The 20,488-nt window shown below is 41.5% G+C and overlaps 1 protein-coding gene across 1 annotated transcript; it reads left to right on the plus strand.

Moving 5' to 3' along the window:
* The first annotated feature begins 1,547 nt into the window (after window positions 1-1,547).
* LOC118784468 (tenascin-like) lies at window positions 1,548-18,964 on the plus strand. Its single transcript, XM_036538708.1, has 18 exons — window positions 1,548-1,659; window positions 5,354-5,868; window positions 6,115-6,448; window positions 6,716-6,831; window positions 7,429-7,582; window positions 7,847-8,131; window positions 8,868-9,012; window positions 10,453-10,611; window positions 12,049-12,137; window positions 12,993-13,139; window positions 13,265-13,399; window positions 13,943-14,085; window positions 14,675-14,807; window positions 15,752-15,903; window positions 16,503-16,599; window positions 17,096-17,257; window positions 18,174-18,337; window positions 18,827-18,964. The coding sequence occupies exons 1-18, from the start codon at window positions 1,548-1,550 to the stop codon at window positions 18,923-18,925; spliced, it is 3,141 nt and encodes a 1,046-aa protein (XP_036394601.1). The 3' UTR covers window positions 18,926-18,964.
* The last annotated feature ends 1,524 nt before the right edge of the window (window positions 18,965-20,488 follow it).

A 20,488-nucleotide genomic window follows, 5' to 3' on the forward strand; every position in this document is an offset into this window, starting at 1 on the left:
ACAGAAAATGGCACTGGGCTTTGACACCGTTACACTGAACGTGGGTTTATATTACTGCCAGTCCACACCGAGCGAGACAGAGAGAGAGAGAGAGCCAAGAGAGCCAGGGCTGTGAGCACTGCTGGACATGAGCACTTGCCCTCTGAGTGGGAGACAGACACTGCGCACTGATTGGACATGGCGACACAGATACTTGGAACTGAGCAGTGTTTAGAGGGAGTGAGAGAGGAGTAGAGAGAGAAGGCAGGACAGAGAGGAGTAAAGAAGAGGGGAGTGTATGGGGAAGGAGGAGAGTCAGGGAACAGGCCCAGAGCTGTTCACAGATATTATTTTAATCTCAGAAGAGTGTTCCAATATAAGCAACATGGAAGCCCTGGCCATCACTTCTATCGTGTCAGGTTCAATACCTGCACTGTTTTCACAACCACCATTACGCTTCTCATTAACTTTGAATCAATATGGGCGCAGCAAGCAGGAATGCCTCAAAAATCCCACATTTTCATATGAAAAGGGTTTTACCCTCAGTTCCTATTTAATGCTTCTGCATCCATTTTCACAACTTTTTCTCTCCTTCACGCCTTCAGCATGTCTTTCATTCTTTATTTCTGTTTTCTGGAAAGTTTTGCTTTTCATTAGATGAAAGCCTCTATCTCTCTTCTTGCTCCCCCCCTGCTGCAATAAAGGTCTTTCAATTGCTCAGAGAGATGGAGGAATCTTTCATCTTTTTCATATTCTAAACTGCCACCAGTCCCCTCTCCTCCTTTCTGTGTTCCATGGTTCTTTTTGTATACAATTATAGGCCTACTTTGTATAATTCTGTATGTAGTCTGCTCATTTCAACACCCCCTGTCAGTCACAGGTTGAAACATGGTGTCATGTCTTGTCAAGTTTGCTTCTCTGTATCGAGATCTGCTCTCTTCTTTGATCTCTGTCTCTGTCTTATCGCCCTTTACAATAATAGTATCAAAAACAGAAATATATTTAAGATAGGATTGTACAACTTGTTCTATACCATAATCAATGATATCCACTAGATAAGAAGATAAGATAACCTAAGACTTTATTGATCCCCAGGCGGGGAAATTTGGCTGTTAGCAGCAGCAGCAAAGACAGGCGAAGAAGTATAGATAAAAATACAATACAATAAATATAATATACTACAATGTATAATGTGGTATTAAGCAATAAAAAACAACAAATGAACAATTGTACATATAGTGCAAAAAGAGAGCAATAGACAAATGAGCAGAACAGGTTCAGGTATTTACAGCATCCAAATGTACATGTAGCGCAAAAATGGCATGATAGATTGGGGGGGGGGGGGGTTGAGAGTACAGGACTGAGATTTCAGTTCAACTAGGGCCTAACTTGTAATGAACTTGTGTTAAACAGATGTGTCAACAAGTACACTAAATTAATGCCGCAAGGCATGAAGGTCATCCCTCTCATTTCCATCTCAGACACAGAGCGCCGCTGGAAACTTCGGTTTCAAAGTGAATGGATTCTGCTGTGTCTTGCTGTGTGGTCAGATGTGGGCATCTGCGGCCATGACGGCTCAAATCCTTGCCTTGCTCATTCCGAAAGGCCAAGGCTGGGTCACACTGAGTGGGTGGGGGGGCTCTGAAAGGAAGAGTGAGGGTGCTGTTGGTAATTACACAGGTGAGCCAGGGAGGGGCTCTGTCCCACCCCACCCCAGACCACCCAATCTGTGACGACCTCTTTACCACCGCACTGAAGTAGGTTACATTATTTTTTTGAAAGCCCAGCTGGGTTTTTTCAGCATTAAAGGAGTTATACAAGGTCAAGGTACAACATAGCTTCCTATCTGCAAGTACCGTAAGATGACCATTGTGGCCAGCTGATGATGGTGCTGTGATCACTTTTATTGTTCTAAATGTATATATTTATACTATATGAAAAGAGAGAAAGGATTCTGGGCACCACTGGCTCACATTAGGCATGTGTGTATTTAAGTGGGTTTGGGGGGGTTATGTGGTCTGGGGCATGGAGTCTCTATACAGTGTGAGTACAGTCAGTGACTGGTGGGCATGTGGTCACTTACATAACTCCCATGTAGTTACACCTCATTACCTCTGACAAATAGGCAATTCATATACAGCATATCAGAACTTGGGGTTCAAAATGAAGGATGAAATAATCAATAATAAACTCAGCTCAGACCTTGTGATGTCATCACTCTGCACAATGCCTATGCTCTTGTCCTTGTTTCTTGTTTCTGTTCATTTAATTTTTAAACACAAGCTCAGCATTCCCTTTAGACTTGAAGGTGCTTACGGTAACAGAAACACATTTTAAATTTTGGTTGGGTTACTGTGGTGTGAAGGTAGTTTACAATATTGGCACTTGGTCTGTTAGTATGTCACTGTACATGTTGCAAGAATCATTGGTAAGTATCAGTCTTTAATATTACTTTTATATTCACTCAAGTTGTTTTTCAAATAGCTGCTTCAACTGTTGTGTCAGTTGCATCATACCTGTACATAGAGTACCTGTACACAGAGTAGAGTATAGAGACGTTCCGTATTGTTTGTTATAACACAACAGAAATTTTCACAAAGCATTGAATGTAGTGTATTTTCGAAAGGGAATCAGAAGATGTGCAAACCCAGACACAAACGGGAACAACTGGGAAATTATTCGCTAAGTCTAGGAAAAGGTGGTTAAATGACTCCTGGGAAACAGTGAAATGGCATGAAATACCCAACAGTCCATTGCTTCAGTTTGTGATTACGGCAGCCTATGAGGAAGACCTTCTGTCCAAGAGTAGCCACAACAGAGACAAAACGATTTGCGTTTTATAACACAGTGACAGTCCAGGTTGAGGCTCTTGTCCGTTGAGGCATGATAAATGCTAATATTCTTGTTTTGGTGTTTTAAATATACATGTTGGCTTGTGGCAAAAGTCTCAACATGCATTTGATGACATGATAGAGGATGATCAAACACAAAAAGTACAAAAAAAAACAGAACATGTCCCACATCCCAGAGGCATGAAAGTACATCAGAGATGGAGACAAATATACAGAGAGAGGGGAAAATTCTTGAAATACTGTATGAGAAAAATTTACAGCACCCTCCCCTCTCTCCTTCTCTCTTTTTCTTGCTTTCCCTGTCCCCCTCCTTCTCTCACCATTAGTCAACCTGAGCTTTTCAAAGCAGGCAGACAGAGCAACAGACTGACAGAGACACAGAGCGGGGACTGTGTCATAGTCCTATTCGGTAAGCTTTATTCCTTTTTACACTCTCATATAGCAATAGCAATTATGATTCCAAACTGTGTACCAAATAAGTATGGTGTTGTGCTATTAACTTATTGCACATTTTTGTTGAATTGGCATTGCATTCAGTGCACTTTAACTTAGTACAGTACCTCTATATGTTGTATAAAATATAATACACTGAGCAATATTTTTATGATGAATAGCATCATTGACATTTATAACATATTTGTTTCTTTTTGAAATTCTAACATTAATTGGAGTGAGATAAAATGCAGCACAGCATGTGATCACCTGTGCTTATAAGGCATAAGTGTAATTGATTCTCTAGTTGTCACAGCGGCAGGTTTGCATGTAAATTACAAATCTGGTGAATGTTATCAATAAATTGTCATCACTATTATTATTATTTTTAGTAGCAGTAGTTGTAACTGAAGGCATAGTGGTGACAGTAATAGTAATAGAAGCAAGTACTGTAGTGGTTGTGATGGTAGTGGTAATGGTGTCATAGCAGTGGAGAATTTGGCCTTCATTTTTCAATTTTAGAAATGAACGTTCCTTTTTAGCTTTTATTCTGTTATGTTTCAGTGTGTCTCTCTTCTTGTCGGATCTTGCTCCTCCATTCCCTGCTCTCTTCACCCTTGTCTTACGTTATGTTTTTCCAGAATTTTCCTTTTCCTCTCGTCCTCTCTGAATTTAGAAGTACAGTATCGATATTTCTATAGGAAACATTGGCGTGTATTGTAAGAATTAGCCATGGCAGGTCTCACACGGTGCTGGTAAAATGTTATCCAGCTGTTAACTCACAGTGTATATACAGTGTGTCAGTGAAATGTACAGAGAGAGCCTCTGTGAGCATGCTGCTGTTACTGCTGCTACTGTAACATGCTCTTACTTTCTGAGACTTTCACTTCAAGAGGTTTTTGTCCCTGACCTGCCAAAAAAATTGAATAACCTGTTGACTTTTTCTGTGCCATGAATTTTCCTTTCCTCTTTCCCACTGTGTTTTATTACTTTTCCTCAACAAGACTTTTTTTGTTTTCTTCTTCTCTAATCACTTGTTCCTGTTTGACAAATAACACAAATTGCACGTCAGTTTTAATGTGGACAGCATATGGAGAGACGTTTTGTGAAGAAAGAAATATGAAATCAATTAATTTACCAAGGCTAACCTTTTGGAATTTTACAACATGACATCCTTATAGAGGTATAGTGTTCAACCATACCTGTATGTTCACACAATTCTTACTGGTCTTCACAATTTAGCAACACAGTGTTAGTCACAGAATACAGGAGGAAAGTGTAGCAGGGTATACCGCGTCAGAAAGAGGGAAGAGTCTGCATGACCAATGGAGGGGACTGACTCCAAAAATGGTCTCGTGGTTTGAATCCCAGGTGAGCAATGCACTGCTGTTTTGATAGTATGAAGTCAGACTCTGGATCTTATCAGAATCCTTCACATTACACACTCTGTCTCTCAGCTGTTGTTGAACCAAATGTTCTATCACTGAAATTCTGTAACATGATTGTGGAGTGGAATTCCATCTCCAAACCAGGAAGGAATGCAGAGAAACCAAATTGCTTCACTTGATCCCAGCCTTGGTATGTGCCTTTGCATAAAAGCTGCAACGATGCCAGTGGTAGATTTAAATCAACAGGTTAGGGCTCCTTTTGAATTATTCTGACAAATGCTTGTGCAGTATTTGTGACACTCTGCTTGTTTCAGTGGATTTTTCTCTTTTGTTTTTAGGACAACCCACTTGGATTTCACAGCCTCCTCTCTTATAAGACAAAGAGGAAGAAGTACTTTTGAAACTCGTGAAAAACTGATGACCTTATCCATCCACTACTTCAAGAAAGCCTCTGTTGTCCCTTACAGCTCAAAAGCTTTTTTGAGATCTGACACTACCTTTGACTTTTCTCTGCTGTAATAAAGGAAACATTTTTTCCCTGCAGAAAATTCAACTCTTCTTGCTTCCTATCCTACCTTTTCCTCATTTGCACCCAATATCAACATCTTCTCGCCTTTTGGGGATTCTGCCCCCCAACTTTCCCCATTAAAATGCTTTTCTCTTTGGCTTTACTCTTCCTGCTCCTCCCCTGCCCCTCTCTAGAGACCAGAGCCAATGAGAAAAAACCACAAGCAGGAAGTCTCCACCCTAGCCCCCCACCAAAACCTCAAACTACTGCCCTGAATGCCAAACTTGCCAAAAAGAACCCTCTTTTTTCTGCAAAACCCACACATGACCTCAAACCCACCAATCAGAGCCTTTCCTCATCTGCCAAGGCTTCACATGCCAGCAGTCAAAGGACCTCCAAAACGGAAGCAGGCCCCTCCTCCTCACAGCACCCAATCAAAGTCTTGATCTCTGATGCCTGCATCCATAAAGACACAAGAAAGGTCATTGTGAACTCCACCCAGGTGCAGGGCAAGGAACTGGACCTTGAGCGTGGTTCTCCCCTGGTTCTAACTCACCAGATCAACCTGGTACCAGGGTCATGTGGTGGTTGTGAGGCAGAATTTGCCGCCCTACAAGAACGTCTGGAGCAGCTGGAGAGCGAGGTGTCAGCACTGAAGAGGAAGTGCAGTGGTGTTGAAGGTCCAATAGCCTGCCTCTGCTGTCTTTTTGTTCCCTTTCACATATCTTTCTGTCACCTGTGTACTCTCGAACCCTTTCACCCTCTCCTCCTGTGTACCTTCTTCCTCTCTCTCATTCACCATCTTACTCTATATCTTTTGACCCCTCACTCTCTACCCTCAATGATGAATGCAATGATCATTTCTTTCAGTGTAGTGTAGTGTCCAACGGATTCATGGCTGCACTAACTATGTCTGTCTGAGTGTTGTGTTAATGTACTGTGGTGTCCCTTCAAGCACTCTTCTGCTTTTTCCTTCACAGGTGCCAGCTGCCCACTTGGGTCAATTGCAAATGAGTGTCCAAATGACTGCAGTGACCTGGGCAGGTGCGAGGAGGGAAAATGCGTCTGCTTCTCAGGATTCAGTGGGCCCGACTGCAGCTCTGCCACATGCCAGCCTGACTGCAGTATTACAGGAAAGTGTGTAGATGGGCAGTGTGTGTGTGACGCCGGCTTCTCGGGACCTGACTGCTCCATCAAATCCTGTCCCGGTAATTGTAACAACAAAGGACAGTGTGTGAAGGGGAGATGTGTATGTCGTCCAGGATTCATAGGCCCAGACTGCAGTACTGGTAAGTTCCCCACAACAATTACGCATATTCAGACATCTGAGTCTAAAATGTTGTTCAATTATGAGCATCTACAAACAGGACTGTATTAACCTCCCTATTTCTGCCACAATAATGGATAATGGACTGTACTGACTTGGAAGAGGTGTTTGTTGTATTCTATTTGTTCCAGAGAAATATAAAATATAAAATGCATATACAGTATCTACCAAACTATAGTCATGTGTCTTCAGGCTATGAAATATATATATCCTATACTTCTCCTTCCAGTTCTTTCTAGCATTCCCCAGTTCAGGGCCACGGATATAACAGACTCTTCTGTCACTCTTTCCTGGGCCTCACCTTCTGTTCAGTACAGCACCTATCACATCACTTTCAAAAGCGAGGTAAAGCACCCACATCTTCACTGACATTGTATGACCAGTATATTCCTTAACACAGTTATATAGAACTCATATACACCAATAGCCACTCACATTGTAGCTCTACATCAGAAGGTTCCATGTCCTGTAAGAATGAGAATGTTTGTTGGCATTGAAAGTAATGTATATTATAATCTATCTAACTGTACATCAGACACAGAACATTTTAAAACTGAAACACAGCTATGTTTTAATGGAACCTCCAGTGTTTACTTTTCATGTCTATGTTGAGGATCACATTGATTGGATACTTTTCAGCAGGATCACACCAAAACATTATGATTAGCTATCAGGTAAAATGCAAAGGGAATTATCCCTGTCTTATGATGCTTTCTGGCAAGCTAATATAGTAATATAATTATGAGAAGAATCTGTTGATCTGGTTTCTTTTGCTTTCACACTGATTTGTCTTGAGTGGTGCTATATATTATGTAGCCCCAATTGTGGTCATGCATAATGAGTTCAAATTTAATACCTTAGTCAGGATGGTGTTGCTTTCAGAACAGTATTGTCAGTCCAAACTCATCCCTTCCTTTCTTTATCTCTTTCTTTCATATGCAGAAAGAGGGAGATGAAAAGATAACAGCCAAAGTTGGGGGACGTCTCTCCAGCTTCATCCAGACTGGATTGGCTGCTGGTCAGAAGTACAAGGGGTCCATTAGAGGGGAGAAAGCAGGGAAGATGGGTCCAGAAAGTACCATTGAGTTAACGACTTGTGAGTCTGTCAGGAAGCTGGGACCCCAGGTTCTGACAGCCATCCTGGCTCTGGTTGCATCCACAGGGGTCCTACTGTATAGATTATTTGCAAATAAATTAGTTATCTGTTCAAACAAGAACTTGAAATACAGTCTGAAGAGCAGATTACCTGTAGAAAATTATCTTTATCAAGCCAATTCTAAATGGAAGTGTAATGTTTCCAAATGACAAATTTTCCAAGCCTTTGCATTTATATACTGTTCAATTTTTCTCTTTTTTTCAGTCATTTCTGGCCCAAAAAATCTTCATATTGTCAAGACAAGTAGGACATCTGTACTTATCCAGTGGGAGTCCCCGTTGGGGGATTTTGACGAGTACCAACTCACTATTTCACCCAATCAGACAGAAGGAAAGGGGGAAAAAAAGGAAAGCCAAGAATCAACTCTATCCCCTGATGTATATGCTGCCAGAATTGATGGTTTGGAGGAGGGGCATTCATATGATATCACTCTGGTGGCACAGAAGGGAAACAGCCGGAGCCAGCCAATAAGAATACAGGCCACGCCTGGTGAGTCTTTGGGGAGGAAGATGATGCTACCCTAACATTTTTATCCACAGCTTTACTCATAGTGGCAGCCATATTGGAATCAAAATGAAATGATGGTCCTGTTTTGCCACCTTCTTTAGAATCATTGAGATTTCCAGAATTTCTCAGTCTCATTGAGAAAGTTATTCAATGCTACAGTACCAGTCAAAAGTTTGGACACACTTTTCCTTCTTTATTTTTACTGTTTTCCACATTAAAACCATCAAAATTGTGAAATAACACAAATGGAATTATGCAGTGACCAAAAAAAGTGTTATAAACAAATCAAAACTAGCTCGTATTTTAGATTCTTCAAAATAGCGAAAAATATTTTTTTAAATATAAAAAACTTCACTGTTTATATTTGTATAAGAAACAAATTTCAAGCATTTAAGCATAACATCAAAATGTCTTTGAATGCACATTTCCCATGATTTTAGTCAGGTGTGTCCAAACCTTTGACTGGTACTATATGTCCCTCACTATGCTATACACATTATACTTACACATCTGAAAATCCTTCATTTAATACTGGGAAGGGATTTACGTTGTACGTACTGTGAGTGTGAAGGGAGAAACCACATTATAATAATAATAGAAACCTTTCCTTGTGGTTTTCGCTTGTTTATTGTTGGGATTCTTGGGAATGTCTATGTCTCACCTGGTATTGATGAAGGCAATGTTACCTTGCCTGCTCTATATCCCCTCATATTCCTAGGCGATGACAAAACAATATTTACCAAGGTGACTGTGGAAACTGTGACTGCGAAGGTGCCACCAGAAGGTGATGTGATCAAAGGAAAGAAGACACCTGACAAGACAAAACTAGATAAAACCATATTCATCAAGAAAAATGAGGAGGGGCAAAGACATGGGTTGAAAGAGCAGGGGTCTAAGAGAGAAGGTGATATCAGTAAAACAAAGCAAGGCTCTTACATGAAGACAAACGTCACAAAATCACACCTAAAAGACAAAACGGGAGTTGGACCTAAAACAGTCACACCTAAAAAGGTAAATGTCAGCCCAGCAACTCAGACTGTGCAAGGGGGGAAAAGAATGAATCAAACTTCAATAAAACAGCCTGGAACTAAAAAAGAAGAAGAGAGGACCACGGTAATCCCACCCAAATCCAGACCTAGCTCAAGACACGATCCCAACGTGCATTCCAAGCCAGATATGAAGGTGACGATGCCTCCCAAGCAACACCAAGTGAACAGAACTCACTCAAAAACACACCGCCTTAAAGATGAAGCTTTTCATCCTAATAAGACCAAAATTTCTAGCTCGTTAAAGCAATCAAAAAGTACCTCTAAGCAGCTGACTCATTCAGCAAAGGATGTTTCATTAAACAAAACTGTGTCAATAAAAAAAGTTTCGGAACAGACAACCATGCCCCAGAAAAATGTTACTAAAACATCTGTAAAGACGTCCACCAAAAATGTTGTAGGCCACGCAAAAGCAAATGTAACCACGGCAACAAAGTCAACAGCCTATAAAGATAATATTAAAAGCAGAACAACTCAAGCAGGACCTGCAAAAGGTGACAGGACTAGTGTACTCAAAATATCCATACTACACCAACACAGCACTCTTGACAGGGGTAATCAAACCACTAGTGTTAGAAAATCTGGGGTTACTCAAACACATGGCAAAGACAGAATCCCTGGATCTTCTGGAAATGTGATTGCTGTGCACAATACAAGAGATGGATCTGTAAAAGCTGGGACCAGAAATGAAACCGATCGTATTGATGCTGTGAAGCAAAAAGGTGACAGCAACAAGAATGTAATAAGCTCTGGCACATCAGGGGCAGTAGCAATGACTAAACCGCCTACAGCGGCTGAGAGGAAAGGTGTTTTCAGGCCAGGAGGAGAAGCAAAAACTAATCACACAGCTTCAGTGAAAGAGATGGAAAGAGAGAAAGGAAGGACATCGGATGACAGACAGGATGGAGTCAAAAGAACAGAGAGTAGCACTAACCAAGTGTCCCAAACAGGACGCATAGGCAAGACAGAGAGAAAAACAGTCCAACTAACACAAGTTGTAACAGACGAGAGGGGTATTGGGGCTGGAGGTAATCAAACTGTGGCTGTCAGAAACGACACCAGCATAGTCAGACAAAGTAATCAAAGCAGCTATAGCACTGTTCAAAGATACACAAAAACTAAGATAAACCCTAAAGTTCAAATGGATAGGAACCATACTAGTAGCAGTAAAATAACACACGTTCACACTAAAATGGGTCGTAATGCCACTTCCAGTCAAACAAGCCTCACTGCAGCAATGAGCCCTCCTTCCCACAGCACTGAGGTGGGTAGTGGCGGTAACTCAAGCAAAGTAAGTACTTACCAAGGCAGTGACCAAAGTTCCCAAACTAACAAAACTAGTAGTAGCACCAGAAAAACAGGGTCAACCCTTAGTTCTGTTGAGGTGCAGAACATAACATCCAGAGGGTTTGTCCTAATTTGGGAAGCTCCACAAGGAATGTTCCGGAATTTTGTGGTGACCAGAAGGGAGTATGTTGCAGAGGGTGGTGAGGAGGAGGAGGAGGAGGAGGAGGAGGAAGTGGAGAATGAAGAGGAAGATGCCGAAGAGAGAAGTGAAGCAGGAGAAGTTGTGAGTCAAGAGACTGGGGACAAAAGGGATGGCGACCCAAGTATCGCTGGCAAGAACATAACTGATGGTCACAGAAAGAGCAGTGAGGGTGCCAGTAGGACTCAATCCCCCATTAAATCCCAGAATGAAACTACGGTCAGACTAAGTCACAGGAACGTTAAGAAGTTGACACAGGTTGTTCCTGGCACCACACGATCCCTGCCAATCCTGAACCTTCGCCCTCAGACCCGTTACTCCTTATCGCTGTTGGGGATGGGCCCTGGACAGCGATCCAAAATCCACCATCTCACTGTCACCACAGGTACCCCTAACTTCTAATCATTTACCCACTGTGTTTACTTTTTCACCCACTGCTGTCACACCCATACCGACATTCTTACTGTCACATCCGCACAAGGATACCTATGAGCAAGGCTGTGTTTCAGTGTTTAAACTATGTATGTGGAAAAGAATTAACTGTGTTTCCTACAACTTCCAAAACATCAGGAACCAAAGGCATGCATACTGGTACTTTGTTTATTCATGCTAGTCTATCTTAGCTGTCAGTTACAATAATCTACATCAAAAGCAATGTCCATATTACTGAATGTGCTTTTCCTTTGAGAGGTAAATACATTAGAAGGCCTTGTGCAATTTTTTTTTCATTTTTATGTCCTTCCTTACCATTTCCATTGTCACTCTTCCCCCTACCCACCAACGTCTCTCAGGCCCAGAGTCACCTTCTGAACTGTTGTTCAGCAATGTGACAGACTCCTCTCTCTCAGTATCCTGGACCAAGCCAAAGAACACAGTCACTGGCTTCAAGGTCACCTATACCCACATTGAAGATGGTGAGAGTGACATTACATTACATTGGCATTAGCAGATGCTCTTATTCAGAGCAACTTACATAGACTACAATTTTTTTACGTTACCCCTTCATACAGCTGGATATTTACTGAGACAATTCTGGGTTAAGTGCCTTGCCCAAGGGTACAACAGCAGTGCCTGAGTGGGGAATCGAACCAGCAACTTTTCGGTTACGAGTCCTGCTCCCTACCACTTTCCTACACTGCCGCCCAACTGTACTAACTGATTGTACTGGTGTAACTGCCGCCTGCATTTATTCTCATAAATACTTTGTCTGAACATTAGAGCTGTACTTCTGTGTAATTCTCCTCAGTGTGGCAGTGCATAGTGGTGTCCAGTACAATTCATGAGTTTATGGTGCTTCCTCTTTTTTCCCCAGGGGAATCTATGTCTGTGTCAGCCGGTTCAAACCACTCCAGTGTTACTGTCTCTAAACTCTCACCTGGCTCATCTTATGAGGTCAGTGTGGTTTCTGTGCTTGGACTGGAGGAGAGTGACCCGATCACAGGCCTTGTCATTACAGGTAAACAGTGTTTTGATTGTTGTGATTGCTTGATTGCTTTTCTTACTCCATTCATTTGAACAAAGAGAGTTCAATTGAACAAGGAACAAGCAAACAAGTACAGAATCTTGGTCTAGAAAATACTTACATTTTCCAGAGTCCTGGATATTATTTTTAAGTTCCAGTTAGGAACGCACTCACAGGTATGGGCTGAGCCCTATCACCTGGATTAAATCCAAGACATGTCAATTTGACAATCACTAGGAGCCCACAGCAGTGGACCAAATCGACTTTGTTCTGCCAGGGATAGGGGTGAGTAGATAGGCCAGCATTTCCTCGTCTCACTGCTCTCAGGCACCCTGCAAGTTATCAGGATCTGGGAAGTTGATCAGATGACATCAGTGGAGTAGCGCCTATCCTGTAATTGGTTTGCTGTGTTGCACTATGGGACTTGTAAAGTGAAAAATAGCCATTGGCTGCATACAAGTGTTTTGGAGGATTGCATTAATCTCATTGTTGCACTCCTGCAAGACTGCAGAGGTGACATGGTAATAAAAGGCTAATGTGCAATCATTGATTCCAAATGGGATTGCATAAAGGGAAAAAGCATAATAAAATTAATATTTACCATGACAAAGACAGGGTGGTGAGGGGCTTCCTGTCTTGGAAGATCTGGTTGTTCAAAAGAACTTGGCCCAGTAATTGTAGGATATCTGTTTTACCTGTTTTAAATGGAACCAGAACTTACTGTTTTTTAGTATTTATACATAAAGGGGAACTATTCCAGGTCATCCCTGCAATCTCTCTCTCTCTCTCTCTCTGTCTCTCCGTCCCTGTCTCTCTAAAATACTTTTTTTCTCTTTATCTCCATCCCAGTCCCTGACCCACCCACAGACCTTCGAGCTGTTAATGTCACTGATAACAAGGTGCTGTTGCGATGGAGGCCTGCCCTGGCAACTGTTGATCGGTACATCATCGTTTATGGGTCTAAAACTGGTGAGAGTCAGCTATCCATTAGCGATTGTATCGGTCAGACTGAGAGAAAGTGTTCAGCTAATGTAATTCCATTAAAGCTTTAATCTCTTTCTCCCTCCATCACTCTCTGTAACCCTCTCCAACTCTCATTCCCGCAGTGCCGGAAATAACAGTCAAGGTCTCAGGAAATGCTGTTGAGCAACAGCTGAAGGGTCTGCTGAGTGGAACTCTATATACTGTCACAGTCACCAGTCAGCTAGACAGCCAACAGAGTGCTGGGACCACAACAACCTTCACCACAGCTGGAGGTTAGTCAACATACGCACACGCATACACATAGCACACAGACAAACTCACAGACTCACATACTCACAGAGATATACACACTTACAGTGCTGCAAGGGATTAGTCCTGCCCTTGTATCAGTCCACTGTTGGAATAATACAGGACCCATCAAAAGTTTGGACACACCTGATTAAGATAATGGGAAACAGACAAAGATGTCAAAGACATTTTGATATAAAGACTTTATACGCTTAAATGCTTGAAATTTGTTTCTTAGACAGATATAAACAGTGTTTTTTTTTTTATTTTAATTTAAAAATATTTTTAATTAAAAATTGGTTACTTTGAAGAATCTAACATATGTTTTTTTGTTCACTGCATAATTCTATTTGTGTTATTTCATAGTTTAATGCCTATTATTCTAATGGAAAATAGCAAAAATAAAAACCCTTCTATGAGTAGGTGTGTCTAAACATTTGACTGGTACTGTACATGTATTCATTTACAAATTAAGGTGATATACTGGTCTGCTGGATATCATGTGATCAAAGGTTTCATGTTTCCAGCAGGTGGCTCAAAAGGGGAAGGGCCACAAGAACTGACAGTGAGTCAGGTGACCCCACGCTCTGCTGTGATATCATGGAGGTTGCCTCGTACGGTGGTGACAGGCTACAAGCTGACATACTATAGAGCAGGACAGGAAAGAAAGGTGAGCGATAGACAAGCTACACAACACAGAGACAACTATATATCATATGCCATAATTATCTCTGTTTAATATATCGTAACGAAAATATCCTAAAAGTGGATTTCAATTCTTTAATTGCCTTTAGTCCTTGCAATTGGTCTTATGCACTGTTTTTATTAGTGTACATTATGTATAAATCTTTGTATAATATGAGGTGTGCCACTATTGTCATAATGTGAAGCAGGCAAAATTATCAAGGTTAAAAAATGTCATTTTACATTTGCTGAAGAAAAACAACTCTCATTAGCATACTTGTTTACCTTGTCTACCATGTACCAAAAAGCAAACCAACAGTATTATCTTCATATGGATCAATCTGCATGGAGGATATCTTCAGCCTGGCATCTAGCATATCAACATTATTCCTGATTTTATACACCCAGTCAAAAAGTGCACTGCATCCAGCAGCTTTTAGTGCTAGCGCTGTAGATACAACTTCTTCAAGCCTGCTTGACATCAGTATGATAATGGGAATATTACAGTGAGTAGGTTTGGAAAAATACAGATACTCAGTCTAATAAACTGTTTTCCCTCTGCTGGGTCCTAACAGGAAGTTGTGCTTGCCTCAACTGTGACCAAATTCAAACTGGCTGATTTACACCCTTCATCAAGGTATACTGTGCAAGTACAGGGAGAAAGGAGGGGACAGTATACCATTGCCATCTCCACTGAGTTCACCACAGGTAAGTGTGTGTGTGTGTGTGTGTGTGTATCTCTATATATAGTGCTATCTTTAAGGTGCTATGACTATACACAGTGTGTATGTGTGTGTATATATAGTCATAGCACCTTAAACATAGCACAGTATAAGCCAAATAATGAACATAGTTCTGTCATAGTTTTATGGAGGTGTGCAATTCTTTGTGAAAGTCAGTTGAATGAACTGGGGGCAGTGGCCTGGGAATTTAAATCTGCAGCCAGAATGTTACAAACTCTAATTCCAAGTAGTGCTCTTGTACCCTTGAACATGGTATTTAAGCAAAATTGCTTCAGTAAAGATCCAGGTGCATAAATGGATAATAAGTAAAATGTGATCTTGGGGAAATCATCTAAGATAAGGGTGTCTGCAAGTAATTGACCCGCGATGTACATTGTCCTTAAGAGTTTCACTTACTTTATACCCAGACATGACTGCTACTGAAATTATTTGAATAAATGCAATGTCATCGCTTCCAGTAAAAGATAAAATTCACATTCCTCCTGTTGATAAAAATTCTAAAAAGGTGGGACAGAAAATCAACCCAATTATAGTGGGGCAAGTGCTTTTAATTATATTTCTGGTTCAAAAACATCACAGCTGTAAATTTGTGCCATTTCAGTAAGTCCACAGACTGAGAATACACTTATATGCTTTCAAAATAATTCTTCTGCACACTTTCTGTCCACTCTTCCAACCAGCGGCATTTATATAACCAAGTACATTACAAAGTGCACACAACAAAGAGAGAAGAAGTGTTTACGGAACTACGGAGCCATTCAGAATGCAGACTATACATTATTATTTCATCCACTAAGACACAATGGTAGGGCTGAATTTGTTGCTGATACCTAGCTGGTCAGACTGTTTGGGATGTGCTTGAAATGTGCTTCCTCTCGCTCGGTTCTGATGATGTTCACCCCCTCTCAGGCTCTCTGCGTTTCCCCTTCCCCACCGACTGCTCCCAGGAGCTGCTGAACGGGATGCAGCACTCGGGGGAGACAAACATCTTTCCTGCAGGAAAGCAGGGGAGGCCGATGCGGGTCTACTGCGACATGGAGACCGATGGAGGGGGCTGGACGGTAAGGGAGCAGAGTGTGTGAAGTGGGCTTTCTCCGCATTCTTCCATGTAGAGGAGCTCAGTGCGTTTGAAACTTTGCTACGCGTGATGATGTCATCCCTTGGCATCATTAGTTGCCTATGTGAATGCGTAAAGTTGTTCACAGATAGAACAGATTGTGTCTCCTGCTGAGAAATGTGTCTGTGGTTACAGAGAGTACCAATTTCTGTGGGGCAGGGGTCACAGGCCTATAGTGACCACATTGTGCCAGATTTGACCTTGGATTTGGTCCTCACCTGCCTTTTAGAATAGGGAAGTGCTGTCAGTGGTAGTGCCTGTAGGCAGCCATCTCACAAGGTGCAATGAGAAGGAATCAATGTATTAAGGAACATGGAGTGTGATAGCACTCTAGCTGCAGCACAGAGAGGCTAAGTTGCTCACCTCGAAAAAAAAAATCTAATAGCTCCACTGTGTCTTTCTCTTGCAGTTTTCACTTGTATGGTACTTTGCAGCAAGGCATGATTTAATAAATTGCAAAGAGTAATGAGTAACCACTGGCTGTAGTGTAAAAATAACAGATCTGTGAATGTGAATGTATGTGTGTGTGTGGGGTTTATTCAGGTCTTCCAAAGGAGAATGAATGGGGAGGTCAGTTTCTTCAGAGCATGGAGTGACTACAGCTATGGCTTTGGCAACCTAAGTGGGGAATTTTGGCTTGGTAAGATTCATTCGTCTATATTGCTTTGCCTAACTTCACAGCTGTTACTGTTAAGTTTTTGCTATTTATGGCTTTACTCTGCCTGTAAGGTATAATACAATCTGTCACAACTAAATCAAAGGCATACAAAGGCAGCCTGTAATGTGCTCATTTAAATAGCACCTGGACATACAGCAGCAGTACAGTACATCCTCAGTACATACAGAATTTACCATTAATAGTTATGCTGCAATTAAAGATGAAGACATACTTTTCGCTGATCCATACGGGCAATTTATCAATAACAAGTATTTTTATATAAAGTGATTGCCAAAAGTTAGATGCAAATATTATTACTAGATTTTCATGAACTTATACCCATGAAATTATATGTAGGAACAGTGATGTAATTTTATGACACTGAAATTTACAATAACGTGAATGGATCTGTGTAAAACAGCAAATGCACTACGTTAAGTGAATTCTCGCTCCTGCCATCCCCTGTCTGTGCCTTCAGGAAATGAGAAGCTCCACAGCCTCACCACCCTGAGACCCATGGCCCTACGAGTGGACCTGCGCGCTGGGTCGGAGTCTGCCTACGCCCACTACTCCACCTTCTACGTGGGTGATCACAGAAAGTACTACGCAGTCAGAGTGTCCGGGTACACAGGCACCGCTGGTAAGTGCCAGAGAGGGAAGAAATGAAAGATGGGAACTGAAATTTATATTGGAAAGAAGGGAAATCATGAGGAGGAGAGAAAAAATTTCTGAGAGGATGATGATAAGGACAAGGTGGTCACATTATACACTATGAATGATGCATATATAACTGCATGATGGACACATGAAGCTAAAGTAAGCATGAATAAGAGCTGCATTAAATATTCCAAATTCATTGTGCATGATACATGACACACCTTATCAAATGTCATAACATATGTCATGTAGAAATGAATGTCACATGCAACCTTATCAACAATTTCAAAAATGTCATAGCTGGGGTGAGTGTCACTTTTGATGTGACACTGTTTGCAGGACTGGATGTGACATCCATTGCTTCATGTTATAAGAGAAAGTATGGATAAATTATGTCACATATTGTGCACACTGTCTTACGAATGCCCTTATGGAAAGCCAATGTAGGTTTTATGTATGCTTTACATAGTTGCACATTTGTACTTTGACTGAAAAGTTAAATTGGGGTTAAGAGGGGCTTAGCAACTATCTTTTTTTTATTTACACTACTCTTTTCTTGGCTCACTAAATATTCCTCTCCATGAAAAGTAAGTACAATATTACATGTCGTGGAATAGAACAGAGATGCTAAGCAAATCCACAAGGGAAGCAAGTTGTGTGTTACATAAAAATAGGAGGTGTTGTGGCAATGAGCATGTCACCCAATGATTGCTGGTTTATACCCTGTTATACTGTTCAGCAAGACACAGGAAAATATTTCGCTTCATAAATGGATAACCCGTCAAAATTGTAACCTATGTAAGTTGCTCTGGAGAGCAACTTCTAAGCAACATAATGTAATGTAAGAATGGGGTGATTGGATGGTGGATGATTGTACTGAACCTCTCACCTTTTTGTAGGTGACTCCATGAAATACCACAACGGGCGACCCTTCTCCACTCGTGACAGAGACAACCACCTGTCCATCACCCGCTGTGCCACATCCTACAGAGGGGGCTGGTGGTACAAGAACTGCCATGAGGCCAACCTCAATGGCCTGTATGGTGCCAGCACCAAGCACCAGGTATGGAGCTCTTCGGTCAGCTTAACGGCCTTCACTTCACCACCTCCAATCCAACACAAAGTCTGACAGCAGACATTTGGTCTTAGTTTGGTCCAGTGTACTCCTGCACTGTTTTCTTGGTGGTTTATTTGTGCCTTCACTATGAAACTTTTTCACTGCTAGCCAAACTCTGCAGCCTCACTGGCCACACCCCTGGTGTCAAATTGATGTTACAATATAATAGATAACGCGGGCAGCAGTGTAGAGTAGTGGTAAGTAGCAGGGCTTATAACCAAAAGGTTGCTAGTTTGATTCCCTGCTAGGGCACTGTTGCTGTACCCAAGGAACTTAACCCAGAATTCAGTAAATATCCAACTGTATAAATGGATAACTTGTAAAAACAGTAACCTGTGCAAGTTGCTCTGGTTAAGAGTGTCTGCTAAATCACGATAATGTATAATAATGTAATGCAGCTACTGATTGACCGACTGCCCCTGTTCTGTGCCCTAGGGTGTTATCTGGACTGACTGGAAAGGAAAGGACTTCTCCATCCCCTTCACTGAGATGAAGCTCCGCCCCACCTATTTCACTCCCCAGGCTCAGGGCTAGGCATACAGACTGAGAGAGGGAGGGACCCTCCTGCACACACACAACACGACACCACTATCCACACACCAACACATACTCACTGTCCACATGACATGCTCACAAGCATACACACACACACACATACACACACACACACACTATTACACACACACACATCTATTAAGTGCTTAGTCAGATCCCTCCCCACCCACCCCCACCCACCCCACCCCTTCAGAAACACACAGATTATATGAAGACACAAAATCTACAAATTCTGCCAAAAACAAACATTATTTTCCAAATGTATACAAAATGACAGTAATCCTAATATTGTATGTACAGCTTTTTATGTTATTCATGTTATGGTTTCCACCCATGCAGTTTTTTCTTGGAGTGCATTTTGCCAGTGTGACACTCCTTGCTGCAAACGTAATGAATGTGCACTGTTCCCTTTCTCTGTTGGTACTGCATAGAGTGGCTTTGGAAAGCAAGTGGCTGGGATGTGGAGATTGTTGTATGTACCTGACTGTGTGGATCTGTTTTTAAGGCAGTGCATTTGGTTTAGAGTTGCTTTGTGTTTTTATGTTGTTTAATGTCACTCTGGATTTCTACACTCTAATAAAGCAATGTTATAAGTCTGTACCACGCATGGTACTGAAAACAATCTCTTTTAGTCTAACTGTTTTTGGTTTATTTGTATTTTGTTGTAAAAATAGTCATTTAAAACCAGGGCGCTGTGGGTTTGAATCCTAAAATAGGTGGGATTCTGTACTGTGAGTGTTCCCTTTAGTGAAATACAGAGCTCACACCAGAAAGACTGAAACCCACATCTGTGAAGCAGAATTTAATGGGCTTATGTTATTTGCAGTTACCTAAAAAGGATAGCTGAAACATTACCACACTGGATGACATTTGAGAAGGTTCGCTTCGGTTCACATCAACAATGAGCCTTGAATAAGTTGCTGCATGCCAGTATTGAATGATGGAGTTTCAGAGTCCAGCATCTTGCCTCTAAACAGTATTTTTGGACAGCTGAACAGCCAGAAATTTTTTCAAGATAAATTAAGAGGCAGGTGGGGAAAGAAAGGTGGTTGGATGTGAAAAATCACTGGAATGCCAGATTCTGTAACAAATAATATCCAGATCCTTTCTTTCACCACCTCTCAGTGCTTTCTCCCCACTTTTGGTGCCTATTTGGCTCAAGGTCACTGTATCCCTGACTGAAGCCCTGACTCTGTATAACTCTGCCTGCCCGTGGGCAGTGTTTCTGTTTTTGCTGCTATTTTTATAACTCCAAATAAGCATTGGATTCATCCCATTTACCAGTTACTACAGCTACTATATACTGTGCATGATTAGGCACACATGATACATAGAAAAGGAATACTACCATGTTATAAGTATTAATGAGCTGTCAGGAATGATAGAATTTTTAATAAACATATAGTCCTCCTCTGAAACAGGTATAGCCTTGATCTGTAACTAGGGCATATCCATCACATACATCTTACAGTACCACATGCAGTTACTGACCTCCACCCCGTGTAGCTAATAAACTCTAAAATATGGGGTTGGTTTGAATCA

This window comes from Megalops cyprinoides, chromosome 10 (assembly GCF_013368585.1).
Source record: "Megalops cyprinoides isolate fMegCyp1 chromosome 10, fMegCyp1.pri, whole genome shotgun sequence".
Classification (NCBI taxonomy): domain Eukaryota; kingdom Metazoa; phylum Chordata; class Actinopteri; order Elopiformes; family Megalopidae; genus Megalops; species Megalops cyprinoides.